General features: G+C 31.8%; 1 protein-coding gene across 1 annotated transcript; it reads right to left on the reverse strand.

Moving 5' to 3' along the window:
* Positions 1-1,074: 1,074 nt before the first annotated feature.
* On the reverse strand, positions 1,075-5,877 carry LOC117681609 (uncharacterized). Its single transcript, XM_066073670.1, has 8 exons — positions 5,757-5,877; positions 5,018-5,152; positions 4,488-4,598; positions 3,282-4,208; positions 3,054-3,152; positions 1,668-1,745; positions 1,437-1,535; positions 1,075-1,214 (listed from the first exon to the last, which is right to left on the reverse strand). The coding sequence occupies exons 4-7, from the start codon at positions 3,443-3,445 to the stop codon at positions 1,475-1,477; spliced, it is 402 nt and encodes a 133-aa protein (XP_065929742.1). The 5' UTR covers positions 3,446-4,208; positions 4,488-4,598; positions 5,018-5,152; positions 5,757-5,877; the 3' UTR covers positions 1,075-1,214; positions 1,437-1,474.
* Positions 5,878-6,409: the final 532 nt, after the last annotated feature.

The raw sequence follows: 6,409 nt of genomic DNA on the forward strand, positions 1-6,409 counted from the left end.
ATTCAATTCAATTCTCAAAAGCAATAATACAATGCTTATATTTGCAACATATCTACCATTGAGATATATCTTTGTCCTTCATTGATAAAAGCTGCAGTAGCATGAACTTTAAAGTCGATGAACTCGGAGTTTCCATAATGGAGGGACTTCGGAGCTCTCAGTGTTATCTCACGATTACCGTGCTCGCACTGCTGACTCAATCCAAGATCGATATACTGTTCAGCATTGGCTATGATAGGTTCAAAAACTGCCTCTAATTGTTGTCGTAAATCTGTGTCATAAAATGCTGATTTGTATGGCAAGCTTCTGTGTTGATATATCTCTCCTTGTTTACGCAAAACCCCACAAATTCTTGGTTTGCAGTACTGGTGGTCCCCGAACTGGTGTGGAATAAGTCCTCTAAGATTTTCTTCTAATCCTTGTTTATTACCCTGTTTTTTCGAAAAAGCATGTTTCACGCACTTTTGTATATGCATAATAACAGTTTTACTTAGTTAACACTTCCCAATGTTTTTCACCCCATGGTTTTTGTCAAAACTCTTCTTCATCTCCAAATTCAGCTCTGATCGTAAACGGGCAATTAAGGTATTGTCCCCATCCCCTTCAATGTACTCCACAGGTGTTCCCTCATCAATCAGCTCCTTTACTCCTTTGAGACCAGTCGAACTCTCCATGCTTCTTGCACTACCACCATGGTTTTGAACACATCGATGGTTTCTAACTGGGATGCCAGGACGATTCCGTCTCCACCAGTGGCAAGTTCCACATGTCCTGTGACCAACTACTGTCTTTAGTACTTTCTTTCCGTATTTTGACTTGCTCATAAAAATGTATGTGCTATAAAAAACAATATATTTTTTGCAAATTTTAATGTCATTTTGTTCCTGTGAAAACTGAACCATCAATTTTTATACAATGATCTAATATTTCTTCAAATCCTTGTAATAAACACAGGCATTGATAAAAATCACTTTCTACACAAACAATATACATTTAAAAAAATCCAAATACCTGTGAGGCTATTGAATCCTCGTTTATGCCAAGCACATGTCCACAGCACTAGTCATACCCCTCCTGGTCTTGCATGGGAACTTTTTGTCCAGCTTTTGGTTCACAATTTTCTTGCCTGTACATTGAACAAAGATCTTTTTCTTTTCCTTGGAGGTGAGGATTGTGGACAAGTTGTGTTAACTGGTGTACAAACAGTGTCGTCCCTATAATTATTTCATAGAATACAATTACTGAGCCTTCATAAATTTAGAGACATCATATAATTTCATATTCACAAGGATTATATATATATATATATATATATATATATATATATATATATATATATATATATATATATATATATATATCTGTCTGTGTGTGTGTCTTGTATATAAACAAATTATATGCAAAGTACATGTGATATGCAACAATAATGAACTTACTCTGTTTGACCAACTGTGGGAGTGTTTGGAATTGTTATCTAGGAAATAGAAGGGTCGGAATGTCCTAAAGAAATACGGGATTCCATGCCTGTGTTATCTCTAGAATTATGAAATAATTTTTAATGAATAGCGAACAGTGAACATAAACAATTTTTTAAAAAATGCAAATTTATTTACAAATTACAATCGTTAAATATGTTTTCTTAAGATAAATATTGTTGTTTTGTTTACCGTCTGTGGTCAGTATCAGCCAATTCATTATCAGAGTCATCAAAACTAACAGGCAAATTGGTCTTTAGCAGAATCTCTCTAAAAAATTGTTTTAAAAAATATAAAAATTACAATAATACAACTGTGAACAATTTTTCTTGTACATGTGTATATCGGTGTGTTCCCGTTTTGCACACATTTGATAATTAGGTATAGAACAATAGGTGTGATTTGTGTTGTGATAGAAATTATAGTCTGCTTTCAATCAAAGAATTTACTTGGATTTTTACCTGGTTTTTTTTAATCAGCGCCTTACAATGAATTAGCAAAAAGAATATAGATATTTTGTTGTGTTTTATGTCTGATTACTAGTAACTCACCATTTTTTCATTTGATAAAATAAAGATAATGATATTTTTAGTCTTTAATTTCCGCTTACTGATAAGAAGAATAATGATTACATGATTTGACTTTTACATTTTTTCCATTTATCTTAAATATAAAATTAAATGAATATTGAGGGAAAATTCTGGTTCCAAGCCAACTGGAAGCTGATTCAATACATGAAGCACAACAAATTTCGACAAAAATAATAATTTTAATATTAACTCGGTAAGTTCTTATGACATCACTGCTTAAGTATATCGCAGGCCACTTTCTGGGTTTTTTTTTCAAATCAGTAGCTAAATACATGAAGCACAAAAAATTCCGACTAAAATAATAATTCTAATATGGATTCGATAAACTTCAAACTGAAGAAGGTTAACCATGCATGAATTACATGTAGGTCTACATTTAAAAGATTTTGTGAAAATATCTTTACAGTTTTTGAAACATAAAAAATTGCCGATTTATCATCATACAATTTGTCTATTTTCTTCGATTATTCAAGCCATAGTATAACTGAAAAATATTAAGCAGCGTTTTTATTAAACACATTTCCTCCATTTATGTCAGCAAAAGCAATAATTGAACATTAAAACATATTTTCTCTTCAAACTTGTTACATGTACATGTACTACATATAGACAGCAAGTTAAACAAAAACACTACATATACAATAGTTTTGCAGTAATCTTTCTTGTTTAAATAAATTAATGAAATTGTTCGTGACCAAATTGACGTCTGAAATTAAATTCAAGAACATGGATGTCAATTATATGTAAATGGGTTTTTATGCAAGTTATATTGTAACATGTAATAAATGTAAATATCAATTGCGAGTAGATATGTTTTATTTATTTCATTGTCAATTGCCCTCACTGGAACTGTGATATAGACTATAGCAATTAAGCAATTAACTCACCTGGTAAAATTCCCGTTTCGCACACATTTTTTCGATACCTAATTTTCAAATGTGTGCAAAACGGGAACAAACCGTGTATATCAAGTGTTTCAATTACTTACTTTGTTATCGGTGATGCATCTGCTAAAACCCCAACACCCAAATCCTCTAGCAATTCTACTCCTTGCAAAGCTTTAGTCGACTCTGCATCAGCAACTTCACTATGAAAAAAAAAATAATACAACTGTTTATGATGGCTTGTCTACAATTTATTACATTTTAGAATAAAAAATAATCATATGATTTTTTTGGTTCATCAGAACAGAAAAAGTAAACTGAATTTAACTAACGACATTTCCTCAGCCGCCTTCTTTGTAGTAACCTTAGCTACAGCTTCCACACTTTCTCCTGCATGGCGCTTCATCACCATTAATGTCTTGTTGTTTATAGTAGGAATGTTTAAAGTTGACAGAAGGTTGTTGACTCTGTCTGGCCCCCCAAGACTGTCAATCATTGCTTAAGATATTTTTTCATTATATTAGAAAATTATGATGAAAATTGATGTGCACTGATATTTATTAGTTACTTGTTGTTTATACCAGTTATATTTAATTTGGTTTAAAATCATAAAAATTCACAAACCTGTTCCTAATTTTGTATTTACTACAAAACACGGCATCCCATTTGTTTTCTTATTTTGGCGGTGCGTTTTGCCATAGGGATCCATGTTCACTTCTCCGAACTCGGGATTCATACACATTATGTATAAATATCCCCCCAAACCCCTCCGTCTCTCTCCAACAATGTTCTCTTTATATAGAGGGATGGGACCCATCCGACAATGCGAACAAGATGATAAGTTTTCCAACAGCACCCCTAACTCCATCACCCGCTGTCCATCCATCCAATCACAACTGACATTTTGCCAAAGATTTTTTACGTTATTAAGTAAAAGACATTTCTTGTACGTGCCGGAATCCCCAGGGCACTGATGTCCGCTTTGGTAATTATGTTCTGTAGTAACATAAGTTTTCTTAAATCGCACTTGTTTCGGAAGATTGCTCGTAAAGCGGCCTCGGCCATCCCTCTTGGCGGCCATTTTTGTTCGCTTCAGAACGATAATTCTTATCGACAAGACCGATAACTCTAGGGGAATTCCCCGATTCCGAGTTGTTACTGAAATGTTCGGGAAAATACGATCTCGTTATACATCAAATACCTTAATAATGTTCTAAGGCGCGTCACACAAGATCTGTCTGAATATGTGTACTCTATCGCTGAAACAAAAATAAGGGAAAGCGAAATTATATATATTTTTTTGATAATAAAAGGAAAAAAAGTGTAAGCATTATTTATTTTTTTAACAAAGTCAATCAATCTTTCAAACAATATGTATATTTAATGAAAGAAATGGTTGGTTTATCAATTTTACGGATTATGGTAACGTGGGTAGATTCCAAACAAACAAAACTTTAGTGGTGTTATATGTGAAATGAATAAGTATATAGATGTAAGAGTATATGAATAAAAGAGTACATAAATACAGCAGATCTCACATGAACAACATTTGTTGAAGGTGTTTCCCGCCACTGGGAGTTTTGTTCACCCACTGATGTATCCTTTGTTTCAGCAGGTTGTACCTCGGGGCTGGCTTCCTGTTATTATCCCTGGTGACGGAAAAAAGGGACAGCGTTATTACTTGTACTTGTATTAAGCAAAAAGCATTGCATGTCTTTGATGCATGTCTTTGATGCATGCATGATTGAATGTCTTTGAAGCTAAGATAAGGAAAGGGGTTGATTGTGTAGTTATAATAATATAATGATATTGTGAAAGTGATTGATTAATTCTATTTTAGTATAATGTTATGCTAAGTGAACGGTAAACAAGAAATTTTAGACATTATTTTTTTAAAAAATGTGTACATATTTATAAAAATAATATTATTCAATATTCGAAAAGTTTCTTTATCCAATGTAAGTATTAAATTGGCTTATTTACTAAAAATTAAACAAAAATCATATATAATCCGTTCATCTTTAAAATTTGATTATGTTATGAAGAGCAAGAAAAAGGATACACATACGCTGTAGCGAGCATTTGACAGGCCTAGGGGTGGGGACACAGCTCGGGGTCAGTAAAGGAGGACCGTCACGAAAAGTTACCATTCCATTTCCTGGACAGAACGAGGCTTCCGGTTGAAAAAGTTCAGGTTTGGTGACTGTAATAATAGTGGGTTTGGTGTATAATTTTAACCGTTAGGTTTATGGATTATATATAATATAAACCTTTGTCTTAAAAAAAGATATTTGGTTAACGTTTTATCAATTACCGCTTCATGTATAAAAATTATTTTTTTTAAGATTTTCTTGAGAAAGACAATCGCTGATTTTTAGATTATTGTGAGTTTTAAGAATTACAGAAAAACCGTATTTACGCATAATTTTAAAGTAAAATGGATATGCAAATATTTCTTTTAAATACTCCAAAATATTTCAGTTATTCTTAAATAAAGATTTCAGTTTTTGAATGTTAAGTTCGCAATTCACATTAACATTGAAAATCGTTTATTTCAATTTTTGTCTTTATTGTAATATATATAAAAAATGTAAAATAAATTCATAAATAGAAACAATGAAACAATATGCTAACATAAAGTAAAATTTACATAATTACTCAGTTTAACTTTCGATAAATAGAAGAATATTTTAATTAATATGTTTAGAGAAAATTGCATGTTTTAAATATATATGAAAAATCAAATTTTACAAGAGAAAATAAACGAGCAACAAATCGATGAAAGGAAATCATTGTTTACTACTCACAGACTCCTCTGGGGTAAATTGACAACATATGTGTCGTTCTACCACTAATTAGCCCCGCCATCACCAGTGCAGCTAATTTCAGTAAAGCCATTTTGTTGATGAAGACACTAGTGGTGGGACCCCCTTGTCCAGTAACTGGTCTATAAAGTTATTAAAGTTCATAACAAGTACTAGATTACCTGATTTTTCGTACGTTTTAATTTGATAAATTAAATTTCCAGTTCAATGCAGCATTGTCTATGTTCAGAATCAAAACAAATTACATAACTTCGATAATTGAAATGCACCCATGAATATGATAATTCTGTACTTTAACCATGCATACAAAAATTTTGAATGTTCTTAAAGGTTTTTACAACTATTTTGCTTCATCAATTAATTTGGATGATATAAACGTACTTAGTTATCCGTTGATTTAAAAAAAAACCCGATAGCACAATCTAAAAGGCTATTGTTCATTTCAAATTATAAACGTAATATGTAATGAATTTTTATCACTGTTGTTCAATTAGTTTGCAAAATACTTTATTTGTTTATTTTATTTGTTTATTCTAAAGATATTAAATACTTTTGTTATATTTCAATTTTGATATACTTTAATATCGACAGGTCTCCCATGTCACTTTAAATGAATGGGGCAGCTGGCATGATCT

This window comes from Magallana gigas, chromosome 10 (assembly GCF_963853765.1).
Source record: "Magallana gigas chromosome 10, xbMagGiga1.1, whole genome shotgun sequence".
NCBI lineage: Eukaryota > Metazoa > Mollusca > Bivalvia > Ostreida > Ostreidae > Magallana > Magallana gigas.

Excerpts from the sequence above, each read along its gene's own strand:
- LOC117681609 (XM_066073670.1), bottom strand. The coding sequence starts at position 3,445 with ATGATTGACAGTCTTGGGGGGCCAGACAGAGTCAACAACCTTCTGTCA. Across the intron at positions 3,153-3,281 it reads AAGGCGGCTGAGGAAATGTC|TGAAGTTGCTGATGCAGAGT; the intron begins GTTAGTTAAATT and ends TTTTTTTCATAG. Across the intron at positions 1,746-3,053 it reads GATGCATCACCGATAACAAA|AGAGATTCTGCTAAAGACCA; the intron begins GTAAGTAATTGA and ends ACAATTTTTTAG.